The sequence below is a fragment of the Rhodamnia argentea genome, chromosome 2 (genome assembly GCF_020921035.1).
Source record: "Rhodamnia argentea isolate NSW1041297 chromosome 2, ASM2092103v1, whole genome shotgun sequence".
NCBI classification, from domain to species: Eukaryota; Viridiplantae; Streptophyta; class Magnoliopsida; order Myrtales; family Myrtaceae; genus Rhodamnia; species Rhodamnia argentea.
The window spans coordinates 30,144,474-30,162,445 of record NC_063151.1 but is presented as its reverse complement, the minus strand read 5'-3'; the positions used below and the strand labels follow the sequence as shown (position 1 = coordinate 30,162,445).

Genomic DNA, 17,972 nt, shown 5'->3' with positions numbered 1-17,972 from the left:
GGTTTCTGTTGATACGCGGGCTCAAGTGGCACGGTCCAATGGGCCCTATCTTGGGCTTAGCCCACCAGGCCCAATGGCAAGACCCCACCACACCACCGTCCCTCGCCGACGTTTAGCCCCATTGCAGAAGGTTCAGATAAGAACTTGGCAAGCATTGGCGAGCTCTGACTCGGAGCGCGACCAGTTGACACCGGATCGAGGCTCGAATTCCCGTTCAATGGAAGACGACATGGACTCGCTCTTCGAAGGCATGGTGCTGTTCACGCCGTCCCAGCTTCCCGACCAACCCGAAAGGGACGGTGCGAATCAACGCCAGCTCCATGATCCGATCCAGCATCTTCCTCCGCCGCCGCAGTCGCCCGCGGATGCGGCGGCCGCGTCCGAGCCGCTCGACGAGAACCTCTTCTCCGACCTCACTCTCGTCGGTCCTCTGCCGGACCTGCCCGAGAACGGCCACTCCACTCCTCGATTGAGCCCCAGTCCTTCTTTCGAGAAGGAGACGAAGACGGCGTCGGGTCATTCGACGGCGCGAGAGATTGCTCCTTCTGTAATAACTCGGCAGATTTCGAGGAAGAAGAAGAGAGCTGCTGGTTTGAGGATCGGATATGGGAGAGACGTGCCGATCGCGACTTCCGCCGATCGCGCGTCTCCTGTTCCCATCTCTCCTTCTTCTGATGCGAATTCAGTCTCTGTACCAGACGCGAGATCGGATTCCAATATCGACAGCAGCAGTAACAGTAGAAATAGCTTCTCCACGTCCGTATCTGCTCCGCAAGAACGGGAATCATCCAATGTTACTTCACTCGCATCACAGTCTAACCATCGCGGCCTAGAAGTTTCAGAAGATTTAAAGGAGGCCTCGGAGGATCCTCCACGAACTCCGGGGACTAGCGACAGTAACGTAATTCAGCCCCCTAAGAGAGTTATAGAGGAAGAATCAGCTCTCGCATCCGAGGCTACGGAGACGACAAAACACGGCGACGATGGTGCTGAGCCGACGAAGATGGACGATTCAGTTGAGATGAAATTCGAGCGAATGAAGGCTCAGATTGCCGAGAAACTCAACCGGGCTCGCGAATTGGCAGCTTCCTTATCCGCTGCGAAGAAGGATTGCGTGAGGAAGACAAGAAAAGCTGCTGAGAACGTGACTTTGGTTTCTACCAAGCACAAGGAACTGGAGAAGAGCTTGGAGGAAGCATGTGAGGCTGAAGATTTCGAGATGGCTGAGAAGGTCAGTGAGAGCCTTGCTGTTGCCGAAAAGGAGAGACAAGCTTTGGTGGATGCGCTCAGAGCTAGTGAAGCCGAATGCGATGCTATTGATGCGAAGATTCAGGAGGTTTTGAATGCTCAGGTTGCTGCTGAGGATGAGTGTGTTTCTCTGTTGGAGAATTTCTCTAAGGTCAGTGATAAAATGTTTTTTTTCCTCTGTTACACTGGCAGAATGCTTGATCCTAGAATGAATTAAGATAGTAAAAATTCTATAGTAGCAACTTCGCAGCACTGATTGGGTGGAGCAGATCGAAACATGTCTCTGGTTTTCCTTCTTGACTGGATGTTCTTTAAATTCACATTTGTGCTTAGCTGCCCCTGTTGAGTGAGGGAAGTCCTTTGTCAATTTTCATCTTTCAATTGGCAGTCGGGTTCTCAAGGTGAACATGGAAAGACTGGTTTTGTCAAAGTGCTTCAAGGAAAATGACCGGACAACAAGAATGTCTCTTGACCTTTGTTGCGTTATGGTAGATTATAGGCATGGTATGAGCATGCTAGTGGGTGCACCACACGTGGTGTCACTGGCCCTCGCGTGCAATTGTAGCCTTGGTTTTTTATTTTGAGATTGATTTGTTGTAAGGTAAACTAAAAGGTTTCAGCAAGTCAAATTGATTGGTTACAGCAGAATTATCTGTTGAAATATTTCCCATGGCAGTTTTTGTTTCGCCAATTAAAGTAGACTTTTGGATAGTCGCTGCTTTAAGGACAACCGTGCTATGTCTCTCTGAACTTTTCCGTAAATGTTTCATCTGTCTCCACAAAACATGAGGTTGGATCTTGCTTGCCATGAAAAGCTTTCTTGTAAGCTATCGAGTTCATGTGGAGATGACAGTTGCCAGATTTAGCTGAATTTAGTTTGAAGTTCATGTTTGAAGCAGACTGGCTGACTTTTTAACCTCTTATCCTGCAGGATGCAACTGCTAGTGCTGACCTGATAGAGAAGAAGGCAAACTTACTGCATGCAAAGGAAATGGACAAATGGCTTTCATCAAGTGAAGATTTGGAGGTGAAGAAGATGGAACTTGAAATCGAGTCGTATCTGATAAGTGAAGCTCGTGAAGGACTGAATGGTTCCATCGAGCATTCAGTTGACAATGACAGTAGAGAGAAAGAAAAACTTCTTAAGAAGAAGGATGTGTTGTTGGATGAATTGGAGAAGCTACTTAATTTAGTGAAAGAGAAGGAGAAAGAAATTGCTGAGAATGATGCTACCATTGAAGCAGTAGAGAAGCGTATTGCTGGTGTGGTCTCTGGATTTCAGGACATGCAATCAGATATTGGTGCTAAATATGATAGAATGAAATCAAAGGTCTCTCAGGTTGATGAGGAAATTGAAGCTTTATCTGTAAAAAAGAAGGATATTGATGGCGTACTCTCTCAGGAAGAGAATAAAGGCGCAAAGATTAGGGAACTTGGGAGGATTGCTGCAGATGAAGCAAAAGCATATAATGAAGCTGCAGGGTTGAGAAAAGGTTTAATGCTCTGCATTTTGGAGTACCGAGAAGGTAAACTGGGGCTGATGAAGACTGAGGAGAAATTTTCTGAAGATGTCAAGAGGCTCCAACAAGAAGCTTCCTCTGCAAGAGCTTCTCTACAGGTAATTTTACTTTTTAGCTGTCTTACTCTTTACATGCAAACGACATAAACCTAAAAGGTGGTTGGGCTTCACATGATTAATTTACTAAAATTATGGGCTATAGAGTCTACATCTTGCAACGTTTTGGAATATTTACTTCCAGTTTTCTGAATCAGTAACGCTTGAGGTTCATGTTTGATAATCCAACTTAGGATGAGTGTTGGTTCATGGTTGAGATATACTTGCTGAAGGAATATTCTAAAGACACAAGCAGCAAGTGACGCCTACTCTCTTTCAGAAGTTTGTTTATGTAAAGCATTTGTGAGGGAAGCCTTAATCTCAAAAGTTTAGGCAACCAGGGATATGTAGACTATGTATGTTGAGCTCTAACGTTTCCCCTCACCGAAAGGCTATGTCTTGCGAGCGAGATAGTGGATGTAATCATAAAATCAAACTATTGTAGAGCTTTAGTACTATAACATGAGAAATAGGAAACGATAAGCAAAAGAGGGAGCAATAGGAGAGTACAAACAAAAGAGGAATCTGATCAGATTCGAAATCTTGCAGTGAACTCCAATATCGTGTGAGGAGACCTTTAATCTGAAAATTTTTTTTCCAGTTAAATGGTCATGGTATTGCATTAAGCATGTTCTCTAGCCATAGCTTCAGCAAGAAAAAATCAGAATCTGAATGCTCGAAATTTATTTGGCTCTCTGGCTTGTCATTTGATTAGATTCTTGTCTTTCGATTATAGGAACTGTCTTCAAATAAGTCCAGCCTCCAGCAGGAGATAGCTTCATTCGAGCAGAGGATACTTTATGTGGACAAAAGACTTCCAGAACTAGAGACCGAGAAAAAGGTTGCTGCTGCCGCAAGAAATTTCAAAGAAGCCGCACGAATAGCTGCTGAAGCAAAGTCGTTAAGTACTGAGAAGGAAGGAGCACAAATGGAGCTTGAAAGAGCCACTATGGAGCTTGGAAAGCTTGAAGAAGAGATTAAAGAAACTGTTGATAAATTGCAGGAGGCTGAGGAGCTGATCTTATTAAGGGAGAGGGATTTGGCGGTAGCTAGATTCCAGAGGTTACTCATAACTGCCAGTGCTGCCGGTGCTGAAAGAGCTGCTGCTGTGGAATTGGGCGACCATGAAGAAGCAGAGATTTTACTTGCTGAGGCGGAAGCTGCAGAATCTGAAGCCCAAAAGCTCCGAGCAGTATATGACTTGAAGGAGGAAAATTTTGGCAATCGACCAAAACATTTAATCCCTATGGAACTTGTTTCTGATCTCGGCGGGAAACAATTAGCAGAATTAGCTGCATCTGTTCATCTCACCCCAGCATCATGACGGCAAACTGGAATTGGAGATGACTGACCTTTTTTGGCATGACAGGCTTCAGAAACTCCGGTCACATGTATTCAAGGGGATTAGCCTGGAAGTTTCATATCGCCTTTGGCTAGATGCTTTTCAAACCTCAGTGCCTAGAAACGACAATCGCGGCATTCATCAGTCTTAGGCCGGTAGCAAGTTCGGTATGGGTTTTGAAGATTCCAGCGACTTCAATTATGGTAGAGGATGTGAGAATTCAGCTTCTTCAAGGAAATGGGAGGAGCAATTTTTTTTTTTTTTTTTGTATATCCTGAGTGAAAGATCAAATACATTTCTCTTCTCATACAGAATAATGTCCAACCCAATACGAAAAAGGGATTGTGGATGGTGTGGAAAATAGCCAGAGCTCTCTTGAGATTTTCTTTGACAAGTTCCTCTCTCTCTTTGGCTCTTTTCTCCTGTCTTTCTTACTGTTGCTGAAGAGTTGGAACATATTGGTCACCTGCATCTCATCATCTTGCAGTTCCATCTCACCAGCTCCACCAGATGCCAAGATGAATCTCCAAGTTGATGTTGTATTGACGCTTAAATCATGTTAAACTTTCTGTCCACAGATGGTTTGTATTGAAAACTTGTTGCATCCAAATTTTACAGAAGCTTTATTGTTCTTGCGGAGAATCTAAAAATGGCCTTGGTCTGCAATGCATTTTTAGTCAGGTCGCTTAAATAAGTAAAGCGACCTCTGTGGTAAAAGAAAATTGAACTTTTCCCTTTGATCTTTCAACAGCAAAAAGCCATGCGTAGCCACATTAAGCAGCACCAACTGAAGGCCAATGCCCCACATATAATACATGTTCACAATTTCGGCTAGGTTACACTTATACGTAGAGAGAGAGAGAGAGAGAGAGAGAGAGAGAGAGAGAGATTATCAGATGATAATACACATTATACTGTGGTTCACACCACCTCTTCCTAGAAAACAAAAAATTATGAACCAAATAAAGAATCAAGAAGCAGTGTCACGGTCCTTTCCGACAGATCTCCCAGCTGTTGCGAAAGAGCAGCAAAGTCTGGTTTTTGCAGCCCTTCAGAGTTTCCCGGTCTAATGGAGAAGGCGGAGTAGCGGAAACATTGACGTCCAAACATGCCCTTTATTTGCATTGCAGACGGCACCACACCAAATGTATTCTTTCTGTATCCTCACGATAAATAACCCATAAACAAATCCTACTGGCCAAATGATTTCCAGGAATCAGACACTCTGCTAATTACAGTCCAACCCGCATTCTTCCAAAACCGGTCCATCCGACTTGGCCAAGAATGGATCGATACGTACCCACAGAAGGGAGAAGATCGAAGCGAGCAAGATCGACCATACGATGATGATTGTAGGAGTCCTGTTTTGCCTTCCGAGCAGACCCTTTAGGAAAGGATACAGGTGGACGATCACCCAGAAGGCAAAGAATAGCTTCCCGAACAGAGGACCCCACGACTCGTAACCGTTGTTTATTGCATTTGATACACCGGCTACGACACCAATCAGGTTTATTATAAGCAATGTGGTCGGTGGAATGAGCAAGGTAGTCCATTTGAACGCGTAAAGTTCAGAGAAATCCTCGTCCTCCCCGGCCTTTGATGTCACGGTGAAGTTTGTGTCTACACCAGCCAGAACCTTCAACAGCCCCTGAAAAACCGCAAATAGATGCGCTGAAACTCCTCCAATGACCCAGAACTGTTCGTTCCTCCACCAATCATCTATTCCAACCCCACTCCATCGCATTTCCAGGATACTCGTCGCGAAAATGCAAATGAAAAGTGACAGAAACCACAGACTAGCCACATTGTTCAGCTGCAACAGGGACAAGTAACAAAGACAATGTAAGATCTTTTGCCTGGAACATCGTCAGTTGTAGGGATATAAAAATAATAATTGAAAGGAAAAAAAAATCTAAGCCTACCTCCGGCGTGATGAATTTCCCAGTAAGCAAGCACACAGCAGGCAAAGTACAGTATGCCAACAGAGGGATTGATGTCCATGGGTATACTGTGGCATTTATGTAAGATAATCGCTCTAACCATTTCAAACCACCTCCATAACCATACCAAAGGGGACAGTGCCTGCTTAAGAAGATCTCAATGGAACCAAGAGCCCAACGAAGGACCTGGTGGAGACGGTCGGAAAGATTGATGGGAGCAGATCCTTTAAAAGCGGGCCTTGCAGGTATGCAGTAGATGGATCGCCATCCGTGGCAGTGCATTTTAAAGCCTGTCAATATATCTTCTGTAACCGAACCATATATCCATCCGACCTGTATTTGAAAAAAGTTCAGCCGACTCTGAAAGAACCAATAATTGCATGAAGAGAGCATTTAACCTACGCTTACCTCTTTTCCCCACTCAGTTTTATCTTCGTAGCCACAGCTGATGACATGGATAGCTTCTTTCAGCAGTGATGCAGGGCTCGCGCCTTTCAGTGTTCCTCCATCCTCCAGCAACGTTGATGCAACAAAGACTGGGGACTGCCCAAACTTCTTTTCAAGCTTATGCTGAGGCGTTTGATTTTCAGCTTCAATTCCTGCATAAGAAAACATGAATGTTTAGATGACAAATTAAAAGAACTACTATTATGAGCATGACTTAGGAAGCAAAATCTGTTAAGTTCAAATTGGAACATATGTTAACTAGGACACAACCCCATAGAAAACAAGCTCTCGGAAGAATAAAAAATATCCGCCGATTGACGCCATTGAGATAGTGAGAGAAAAGGCAAACCAACAGTAGACAATTAAGTGGACCTCATGCAAAAGCAGAATCTCACCTTCAATGCCCTCTTCGATACCTTCCAAAGGTGGCAGAGTACCTGCACCTCCTTTTTTAGAATATTTCTTCTTTAGTTCGGTCTTAGGCTTGGTGGTCTTCTTCTTCTTCTTCTTCCCGGAGCAACAGCAGCAGCACCACTTTGGCAAGCAGTTGCAAGTTCTGGTCGGTGGCTTCTTTGCTTTTGGAGCATCATAACCATAGAGTGCCAGTCTTCTGAATACACAGCCAGTCCCCACATAAATAGGACCTTGAATGCCATCCAGACCCTTCATATTAATCTAAAAGAGAGAAATTTCTCAGTCAGATCTTCTTGCACAGAAATAATGACAGGGTGGTTGCAATGGGCATGAGGAAATTCAATGGCTGATAATTGCATGCTTACATCGAAAAACACGGTGTTCCGATTGGCGTATCGATCGTGCCTATCGATACCATCAAATCTTTGAGGGAACTGGACATAGCACACCCTTTTGCCAAGAAGTGGGTCCATCATGAAGCACATTGACTCTCTGATAGCCTTACTATTATTGAAGTAGTGATCACAATCCAGATTCAAAAGATAAGGTGCATTTGTAAGCACAGCGGAGACTCTGACCTGTTAGACGAACAAAAGTTCACAGAAAGCTCAATGGAGAGAGGAAAAAAAGGGTCTTCACCAACTGAGGTGGCTCCTTATGGCACTTACCAAAGCATTCATAGCTCCTGCTTTTTTGTGGTGATTAAAGCCAGGCCTCTTCTCTCTGGAAACATAGACAAGGCGAGGTAACTCATTCCCGTCGGAGTCATGTCCTCCACTTTGGCCAAGAAACACCTATTAAAGATAGCAGGAATAAGCAGTTAATCTCATCTCACATCAACAAAGTTTTAAAACTGAATATGATATCTTTGCATACCTGAATCATGCCAGGATGATCACGGACGTTATTTCCAGGCCATGGCGTTCCGTCCTGCATCGTCCATCCTTCCTCAGGAACCTTTTGGGCTTTGGCCACCAAAGCATTTATGCGAACCTTAAACTCCTCATACTCTCTCTGCCAACACAGCAAGAACAGAATTAAGAATTTGGCTATCATCTGCAAAGAGCAATTGATAAACTAAATTTGGCACTTCCATTACCTTCATTGCTCTTCGCTCCTTCACAAAGGATGCCAGAACCTTATCTTTGAGATAATCTATCCTCTGAGCAAAATAAAAATCGGGTGCCCTTGGCTCAATGTTGAATTTCTTACAGAAAGGGACCCATTTTCTTGCAAATTCTGATGTTTCTGAGAGTGCTTCGAATGTCAGCATAGCAGCACCGTCATCCGAAACATAACAGGACACCTTATCAACAGGGTAGTCCACGGCTAGAATTGATAAGACAGTATTTGCGGTCACCAGGGGGGGTTCCTTCAGTGGGTCGACAGTACTCACAAATATATCTATTGGAGCAAGTAGAGAAGGTTGGCCCTCCTTCTCATACCTAAAGAACGATGCCAAATTGAATACTTTACAAATCCACATTAAGATCGACAAAATAGTGTGAAAATGGCAGGCAGAATCTATAACCTCAGGGAAAGTCTGTCGAGGTATGTCTCCCGGTCAATAGGGAGCCATTTGGGGAATTGATCCAGGATCCACGAGAGAGCAAACCAGATCTCACAGATAACAGATATGAGCCACAATGCGTATGCATCATTGACAGGATGCGTAACTCTGTAATGGAAAAAGAATCCAGCTACTACAAGCCGGATGACGATGATCATTCTGTAGGGATTGATTTGGCTGGAGGGAATGGGCAACTTTCTTGACAGCGGCTGTCTCGCCTCATCCATTCTGATTCACGTTGCAGATGGAAAACCCATAGCATTAGAGACCCGCAATTACTAATCTCAACATATGCGGAAACTATGCAAGAACTAAGCCATACATAATTGACTTCTCAAACAGGAATTGTTACATAACCTTCCGAGAAAAGAGAAGACTGGTTTAGCAATGCAACTCATCAAATTTGACGAGAACAGAACTTACAGTGGTAGATCCGGGTTGTCCCCATCATCGTCCCAATCCTTGCCACCTTTCTCGTTCTTCGTCATCTGTAGTTTCTCTTGCCTTTGTTTCCAACTCTCCATCCTCTCTTTCCAAGCAACACTTCCATATCCATAAGCAGCCAAGTCCTTTGAAGGATCCATGGATCGAGGTTGCACTACAGAAAGGAGTTCACACAAACAACCGTCAGTTGTATACTTGCAATTCCAACTTCACAGACTCAGATTCTCAAAGAAATTAAATCACTCGAATCTAAAACGCATAAGTAAAGGAAAAAGGGAAAAGGAAATCAAAATACCTGGAAGACCAGAATCAGTGAAAGGAAGTGGGTGGATCCTTTTGCCGCCACCGCCGCCACCGCCTCCAGCTCCCATGTAGGCTGGGACCAAAGCGTGGTGCTCCGGAGGAATATCATCAACCTATACCCATAATTCCATTTTCACTCGCTGATTTACTTAGAGAAATGTCAATTATCAAAGTGCTAAAGAAAAGAGGGAAGCTGTGAAGCAAGTAAACAAAGAACAGACAGGATTAAGTACCATTTGACCATTGGTGAGGAGTGGGACTTGGGGCAGATGATGAACTTGAGACAGATCCGAATCCGAGCCACGGCCGTAGCTCATATGGCCATGAAGCATTGCATCTAGACCGTATCCCTGGCGATCCATCTCTTGCCTGTGCCTCCCGTCAAAGTTGAACTCATTCTCCAAGTCATCCACACCATCCTCTTCCTCATCTCCATCCACTCTTGCACACCCTGCATCATCACACAAGCAGCACAAACTCCCTTAGTCACTCAGTCGTTGATTCCACGCTACATTCTCTCGTGAACTTCCAAGAAAACGCCAAATTCACATACCCTTTAAGCGCTTGAATCTGGTTTTGCACTGAGGACAAATTTGGCTTCCCTCGCGCCGCTCATACTCATAGCAAGTCCTGCAAATGGGGAATGCACACTCATTGCAGGCGACGAATAGCTCGCCGTCCGCGGTCAACCCAACGTCGTCGCCGCAAATCTGGCAAATTTGCCCGCTCAACTGCTGCACTGGCTTTGCCTGCAAATCGAGAAACAGGAAGAATTGAGCAATTAACAAGGCCAAGAACCTCAATTGTCCCCAAAAAAGACACCATCGTAATTGCCGTCTGAAGCAGAGTGAGCCTTACTCCGAGTTCATTCTCGCGGCGGATGACAACCAGCTCGTTCCTGTTGTGAGAGCCCGCTACTAAACCGGCACTCACCTCCATTTCGTTCTGCTCTTATTACCGTTCTTGATTTTCAGCCCCTCTTGGTGCAAGAACACAGAATCCAAACGAAAGCAACAGAATTTGGGGTTCAGATCTAAGTGGCGAGGAGACTGAGGACAGTCACACAGAGAGATCTCATGTTAACAGTGAACTCGAAAGGAAGCAATGTGTTGAAGGAGAGAAGAAATGACGCTCGAGTGCTCTCTCTCTCTCTCCCTCCCTCTCCCTCTGTGAGAAATGAAAGCAGCTTCCTTTTCTCTCACTTATCATTCCTTGCTTCTTCCTCCATCAACCACAGCAAACAGATTAAAAGGAGAGCTATTAATAATCGTAATAATCACAATCTCTGTCCCTGTCATCTACACCTACCAGTTGGAATGAATTTCTTTAAAAAAAGAAGAAGATATTTTTATGCTACATTACTAAAAATAAAGAAAAACCCAAACACTACTTCCTCTCCAACACCCTTTCCATATCTTGTTTACTACGAGAGAACAAACCCCCGGGCCAGTTCAATTGCTCTTGCATCATGAAGAGTGTTCCAAAAGAAGACACCCCCCACTCCTCTCTTTTTCTATGCCTTTTTGTGAGTACGACCAAGCTAAAGTAGAAAGTGAAAAATTGAAAATTTCGCAGGGCGTGAGTGAGGAAGACAAGACTCTTCAAGAGCTTCTTCCAGCTCTGCGCCACCCATTTTGTTTTATTTATCCATTTGTTCGTCCTTTTTTTTATTTTTCTTTTGGGTGCTCCGCTCAACAGCTTCTCCGCCGACACTGCTAATGAGGCCACAAGACATTAACCTTAACACTAACAACAAGCAATCATCAAAAAAGCAAGAACCCCCCCCCTCCTCTCTCTCTCTCTCTCTCTCTCTCTCTCTCTCTCGTGTTTACACGTCAACAGGGAGACGTTAACGTTGCCACCACCTTACGAGTTAATGATCTCCAACTGTTGAAGCTCCAGACAGAAAGGTACTTCCGGAACGGCATTTCACTCTCTTCGGGGTGGTGAAAATTAACAAATTGGAAAGGTTAAAAAAAAAAAGAATGGAGGAATCGATTAGACAGCAAAAGATCTGATACACTCAGCTAATCAAGATTAATTCGTTAATCAAATAATTAAATGGAAAACAGAGAGGGAGCGAGGGAGAGAACACATGTGGATTTTAGGCGGTCACGTCGCTGAACGGTCTGCTAGCTGTATTATTAATTTTTCTTTTTCGGGCTTCTTGATTTCTTTTCTTGATGTTCCCCTCCACTTCGACCCCACCACCCACATGATTTTGTACGTTGCTTTCTATACTCTCTCTGTGTCTCTGGCTCTGGCTCGATTTCATTGACTTTCTTTTCCTTTTCTTTTTTTATGCGACTTTTACTTTCTCTCGTTTTTTTTTTAATCTCTGTTCCTTTCATCTCGACCAAGAAGAAGGGTTGGCTAGCGATGATGCGCTTTATTTTAAGCAGATGCGAGCTCGACCCAATGATTGGTCTCTGTAAATAAGCAGATGCAGATTTCTACGATGCCAACCTAGAAAGGCTTGCTTCACCATTTTCATGGAAAAACATAGAGAGAGAGAGAGAGAGAGAGAGAGAGATGTTTTTTTTTGCAAATTCCTTGGATACAGGGTCCTGCAAATTCTACCCCCGAGCTACGGATCAGTCGTAGTAGGGTAAAATTTTATATTTTTATGTTTCTTTTGTTTTTTTTTAAATAATAATCCGAGGGGAATTGATCTCATTTGACTTCCGTGGAAATTACCCACGTCCAACGCTCGTCGGTGGAACTTGGAACATCCAGAGACAGTCGCTGCCAGTTCTTGTCAATGTCTAATTTTGGATACCGTCGGTTGGTGAAACAAGACAAAAATTGTAATTCACCAAATGTTACTCCTTGTTTGTAAAATGGGAGAAGTGGATTATCTTGGAAAAAATTACTAAAAAAAAAAAGTCTAAAACCTACTACAATTATGCTAATTCAATCATAAACTCTTTTTTTTTTTTGGTCAATTCAGTTTATCTGTCCGGTGCTGACATACATAATTTTTTATGTTTATCTTAATAATCTTTGAATTATTCTTTTCTTTTTCTCTTTTTTGTTTTCTTTCTCTTCCCCCTTTTTTTTTTCCATTTGATGGCCGGCTACCGGCGACTATCGAGAACATATTCATCCATATATTTAACCTCGTTTGACACAATTATAGCTCGTTTAAGTTTCCGAAACGCCCATAATTTAAATTATTTTGTCGACATTCCACCAAAATTCAAAGTTTTGCTTCGATCCTTGCATACCATGATCGATTTCTTCCGTTCTTTTCTTGTTATTTTCTCGGTGGCGAAAGATATTTCCACAATCAATATTTTTGTTCCAATTGCATACATACATACATACATACATACATATATATAATGTAAACGTATATATATGGTCAGATCCAACCAGAGCTGGTGAAACTATTTTTTTTTTTTTTTTTGCTTGCTGTGTTCAAAATGGTATTAACTCTGTGCATTCAGTGCTCTGGCCTCTCCTGCACAGAATTGTGCTGCAGTGGGTCTCACGAACTGAGAAAATCATTATAAAAAAGAAGGGTCGAACAGATCGACATAGTTGCACTGAGAGGTCTCCTTCAACGACGCCATCCCATTAAAAGAAAAGAAAAATCAAATGAACGACCAGATAAGAACTTATCAAAAGTCATAATTCTAGATTGGTTAAGCGCTGGAGATGAAGCTTCGACAGATTTTCACAAGCCTTAGCAAGAATAGCGTCCATGCAGTGCGTGTACAAGGGGGAGTGGGTGAGAGGCGTTAGGTCATTGATCACCCATCATATTACATCAAACATTGCCACCAAAGTCCAACCGAAACATACACCCATTTAGGACAACAATATTGTTGTTTCCGAATTGACTTAGGTACATCTGCTCTCGGTTGTTCCTCGGGTGGGAAAAGACGATACGCGAGTTTTCGTTTCGAACGGAGTAACCCGAGATGTGATTGACCACCTTGCATTGTGATCGTGTAATGGTGCGCGCTTGTCCTTCGTTAACGACTTCGCTTCGCGCAATGCGTTCGTATTCGTTTCGGCATTTTTTTTTTCCGTCTTGGTTGCCCGAATTTTCCTGAGGAACTGAGAAAAGAAACTATATTTGTGCAATTTTTTTAGTGCGTTCATTTCTCTCGAAAGTAAGGACTTCGCTTTTATCGACATGGATCTCTGCTCGCCCCACCCTCGTTGTTATTAGAAACATGGCTAGATCCATTAATCACGTGGAATATTTATCCAGAACTCAAACCGTTGATCTTTTAACACATGCCAATTTGGACATACCCACGTTTTACCGGAAGAAGAAACTGATGCACTCACAAGAAGATCATTTTCCTCCTGACGTCTTGACATATAAGAGTCGAGGGCAGGACCATCGTAATTGCCAAAAAAAAAAAATTGATATTGTTTCGCTGAAAATGATGTCAATGAAAGATCTTTCACCAAAGGTTCTATTGAGATGCATATGTAAGTTGGTGTTGAGAAGTCCCATATTAAAGACTTTGTGTGATGTAGAACAATTAATATATCAAAGTTGACCTATAATTCAAGCTTAAGCTTTTGAGTGAATTTAACTGGATATGTTGACGAGCTCGGACTTGACTCCTCTTAGCGATCTCCCCGCATGCTTTCAACAGATGATATCGGAGTCGACGATAGATTGGTGGGTCCCAAATTTGTTCATGAGATATCTGGATTAAGTGGGAGTAAACATAACACTAAAGGGGGATTGTTGGTTCGAACTTGGCATTGATAGTATCTGTCAGAGTAAACATAACACTAAGGGGAGATTGTTGGTTCGAACTTGGCGTTGACGCCCCGCACTCCTAACATGTTCATTCTTCGATCTCCCCGGGCAATGGTGTCGAGCTTCTCAGGTGCTCTCGCTAATAAATACACTTCGTTGGAACTTAATTCAACAAAGAACAAAACACTTCGCCAAAAGTTAATATGTGACAAATTGCAATGGTAGAAATACAACCAACACAGATCTGAAACTACGACTAAAGTACCAGAATTGAAAGATATTTAACTTGCGAAAACAAAGATAAACTTGCAAAAATGTTGAATTCTTTGATTGATTTGAGATGGATTTTACAAAGAGCATGACATGGCTATTTAGTAGCCTACAATCAAGGCTTACAAATCAAGGTTATCCGATTGAAATAAATAAATAACTTCTCAGACTCCTATTATCTAGAAACAATCTTGCGAAAAATATCGCCACTAATCAATTACCCGCCGAAGTTCAATGACTTCATTCCCAAATAACTTGCTCTCATCAATTGTGCATCGATATTGATACCAATGACTTCTTCTTCCCATATAACTGATATCTAACAACGTTTAAGCTCGAAAATATTGCTACTCGTAAAAAATAACCGATATGTAGCAATGCTTGAATTCAGAAATATTATTGCTCGCCAGTTACACGTATATTCGTGTCCATGACTTTTGTTATTCACCAGACTCTGTTTTTGTCGACTAAGTCTATTACTTATCGATTATAACAAAAAAAAAAGAAAAAATGGTCATTTTTTTTTTGTGTCAACCGAAATATTAAATATAAAACATGATTAGAGAAATAAACGAAATGGATGTATGGTAGTGAGAGAGGAAAGGAGAAACGATAAGGAATCCAGCGGGGCGGAAAGGGTCGGTAGAGAAAGGACAAAGAGATCGGTTGTTGGCATGTCCCGGCAGCTGGAAATTTGACCATTTTGTTTTCTCTAATTCGACGTGATTGTTAGTGCTTCCCTCCATTTTCTATTTATTTTATTTATTTTTTTATATTTCTCATTGGAATATTGGCGCAACCGACATAGAAAGCAACAGTTTATACGGCCTACTTGTCCGCTTGTCTAAATGTGTTCAAATCTGGTGAAACTACAAGACGGTCCACCTTCAATCAATGACATTTCTTTGGTTTCTTCTTTCTCTGTCTTTTTGTCCTTTTTTTTTTTGTTTTTACTATCCATGCACGTTCGACAATTCCTTTTCAATAGTCCCAAGTTATTAGATGCAAGGAAAAATACCTCTCTCGCGTGCAAGTCGGATTAGGAACGGCGCGTGAAATTCGATCGGTGGGACGGATACGCACGCCAGAGGGATGACATCTAACTTCGATACCGCATTAAAAATTTGCGAACCCTAAAAGTTAACCAAGAAAAATCAAACGATTCTTAAACGAATCTTCCAGATGCGCGAAGTGAAGGCGGAACTGTTGTTTTCGAAGAGTCCATCGAAGAAGCATCGACGACATTTCATGGAGCCCATTAAAATCTTCACAAGGCAATTGTATATTATTATGAACACGGGTCTGGGACATACCCGACCGTTATATGCTTTACCAATTTCTTCCTTTTTTTCTTGGAACGAGCACATACGATAATCGATGAATACGAGAAAATAGGACCCAAAAGGAAAAAAAAAAGTCCTAGAAGGAAAAGAAAGTCACATGGTCCGAAAAAGTATTTCGGGAGCTCGAGTTGGCCCTATTTAAGGTTGGTTTCCTCATCGTTAAAAAGGGTATTAAAAAATGCCTCAAAACAGAAAAAAGAAAAAGGAGGAATTATTCTTTAGGGAAATACTTTTTGAAAGAATTATCAGTAAGCCATCAACAACTGCTTACATCCACGTGTCCCGCCTCCCCTAACCTAAATTAAATTAGAGAAAAATAATGGTTTGTTGTTGTTATAGAAAGAATAAATGGCAATCATCGTCTTAATCAAACAACTTTGTTTTGGGGCGGAGGGAAAACTGAGGAACAGTGGAAATATCGCTTTCGAGAAGTCCTGTTGCACCGACAGCCGAGGCCGAGCTCTGCGGAATATATCTCCTTTTGAAGATATTAAAGGCGGGGCCTTTTCTTTTTATTTCTGTCTTTTTGGGGTTTATACGAGCAATGATGGGCCGAAGAGCATCGTGGGGACTGACCAAGAAATTTGACTTGGCAACAAACAATCTCGAGGAAAAAAAAGAATAACAATCTTGAGATGCTCTGCCTCTGCCGACACTCTCGCTTTGGCCTCGTGCCGTGTCGTGGGTCTTGGTCGCGTGCGTATGAGCCCCACCCTATCTCCCGCTCCCACCATAAGGATCGACCCCGAATTGTCCCTTTGATTGATCGGAGTGGTTACAGGATTGGGATTGGATTATAGATCTCGATCTCGATGTGATTTTGATGCGCAGGAAGCGTCGACCTTCTTGAATCGCTAATCGTCCGGGTGAATGGCCGGGTTTCGCTTCTGGTTGCGGTGGCAAAATGTAAGCTTCGAGCTCTTTCCAGCGAGTTTAAAAGAATCTGGATGTAACGATGTCGAGCAACAAAGTAAATACCCGAAGAAATGCCACGATCGGAAATTATGGTAATAAATATGGCGTAATCAAATTAATTGCAAAAAGGGAAGGAAGGAAGAGAAGAGTGGAGAGCCCACCAATTTGTTGTCATGTGTAATTAAGGTCGCACACGCTTCTGGTCTAAAAATCAATTTCTGACGGTAAGTTAATTTTTTTATTTCTGTTTCTAAGCAAAAGTTGATTTTTCTATTTTTGGAGAGAAGTATTTTTTTTTTTTTTTGGTACTTTTTTCAGGTGGTTCGAAAATTACTTTCGGAGCCAAAAAAATGCTTCAAGTTATGTAATTAAGCGGGTTTCTGCTCCAAAAGTTACGTTACCAAATAAATTTCTATTTCAAAAGTATTTTTGTAGTAAAAATTCTACTCCAAAAATATTGTCATGCTCACCTAAGTTGCTTGCGTGACTTGGACAAAAGAGGAAAAAAAAGGGGGGGAGAGGGGATTTCCTTTGATTTCTTTCTTTTTTTCTGTTGGGTTTCGTATTAAAGTACACTCGATTGAGATAAAAGGACACGAGCGATGGACCCTTTGCTCATGGTTGAATCACGATGGTGGCCCGTGGGTGGTACAGACAATTGACAAAGGGAAGCACAGGTCTTCAACACGAAGGATGGATTAGAATTTACATTTTCATTTTCATTTTACATTTTCATATGAATAACGACCGATTAAAAATGTGCGACGACATCGGATCGGAACTCTTATACCACCTTGAAAACTCTGGTATTAAAGTGAAAGAGATTTACAAGTATGCAAAGCACGTTCAGCGTCGCAATTTAGCTTCTCGAAATGCTTAAGCTGTCGTCATTTATAAGAACATCACGATGTAATTAGTTTGATAATTAGATAATCGACTATGCACTGAGTTACAAGAATCGAGTAAATCTATTAGACAAAATGTTGGACAATGCAATGCTCGTCATGTCACGCTTCACTTTGCCTTTTTATTTGCCATGTGTCGCAATTTTGTTACTCGGCGCACATTCAAACGTCAGATGATTTATGCCTCTTTATTTGCCACAACTAAGCTTATTTTAATTCTCAAACTAAGTGTATTTTCATATTCACTTCCTACTGAATTAAATTAATTAAATTACTCGAAGACCTGTTGTACTTTGGGCAGATTACGATGGGGTGAGGCTAAATATGACTCAACATTTTCCCAAAGCCCCTCAGCTTAAACTATTTTGCATTTTTCTAAAGCCTCTTGGGAATGCTGAACTAAAGGCAGCCTCGGTTTTCTTGGGATTGTGGAGGGCCAAATTACCCGCTAGTAAACGGTTTTGTTGTTCTTATGGGCCTCGACTAA

At 42.3% G+C, this 17,972-nt stretch overlaps 2 protein-coding genes across 2 annotated transcripts; one reads left to right on the top strand and one right to left on the bottom strand.

Moving 5' to 3' along the window:
* Window positions 1–36: 36 nt before the first annotated feature.
* Window positions 37–4,624, top strand: LOC115735458 (optineurin). Its single transcript, XM_030666702.2, has 3 exons — window positions 37–1,399; window positions 2,180–2,866; window positions 3,600–4,624. Exons 1-3 carry the CDS (start codon window positions 74–76, stop codon window positions 4,185–4,187), a joined length of 2,601 nt encoding a protein of 866 aa, XP_030522562.2. The 5' UTR covers window positions 37–73; the 3' UTR covers window positions 4,188–4,624.
* Window positions 4,625–4,983: 359 nt separating this feature from the next.
* On the bottom strand, window positions 4,984–10,602 carry LOC115744725 (probable cellulose synthase A catalytic subunit 5 [UDP-forming]). The gene is made up of 14 exons (XM_030680076.2): window positions 10,182–10,602; window positions 9,877–10,072; window positions 9,557–9,774; window positions 9,316–9,436; window positions 9,000–9,174; window positions 8,538–8,804; window positions 8,106–8,451; window positions 7,883–8,020; window positions 7,675–7,800; window positions 7,372–7,584; window positions 6,988–7,267; window positions 6,554–6,744; window positions 6,128–6,478; window positions 4,984–6,018 (listed from the first exon to the last, which is right to left on the bottom strand). Exons 1-14 carry the CDS (start codon window positions 10,260–10,262, stop codon window positions 5,434–5,436), a joined length of 3,288 nt encoding a protein of 1,095 aa, XP_030535936.1. The 5' UTR covers window positions 10,263–10,602; the 3' UTR covers window positions 4,984–5,433.
* Between the last annotated feature and the right edge of the window lie 7,370 nt (window positions 10,603–17,972).